General features: G+C 63.1%; 1 protein-coding gene across 1 annotated transcript in view; it reads right to left on the bottom strand.

Annotated features, from left to right (window-relative positions):
- Positions 1–279, bottom strand: part of RHOBTB2 (Rho-related BTB domain containing 2) — a gene marked incomplete at both ends in the record, with an annotated part of 2009 nt that extends 1730 nt beyond the window's left edge. The window contains 1 exon segment of the mRNA XM_009873155.1: positions 5–279. Within this exon segment, the coding sequence (XP_009871457.1) occupies positions 5–279 (275 nt within the window).
- Positions 280–282: the final 3 nt, after the last annotated feature.

Consider the following 282-nt stretch of genomic DNA (forward strand, 5'->3'; position numbering starts at 1 on the left):
TTGCCTCTGTCCTGGGGGCAGCATCCTCTCGGCGGCCGCGGTGACGGCCCCCCCGAAGCCGTGCCCCGCAGTGCTCTGCTGGTCCTCCTCGCTCAGGTCCATGAGGAACAGGTCGTAAAATTTGGAGGAGGAGGTGGAGAGGTAGATCTTGTGTGCGTAGATTTTGATCTTCTCTTGCAGCACCAGGATGACGTCCGCGCAAAGGGGGTCCTCCAAGAGGTGGGCTGGGCGCTCCTCGTTGTTGGAAGGGGGGTCCGGGACGATGATGATGGGCGGAGGGGG

The sequence above is a fragment of the Apaloderma vittatum genome, unplaced genomic scaffold (genome assembly GCF_000703405.1).
Source record: "Apaloderma vittatum isolate BGI_N311 unplaced genomic scaffold, ASM70340v1 scaffold28447, whole genome shotgun sequence".
Lineage (NCBI taxonomy): Eukaryota > Metazoa > Chordata > Aves > Trogoniformes > Trogonidae > Apaloderma > Apaloderma vittatum.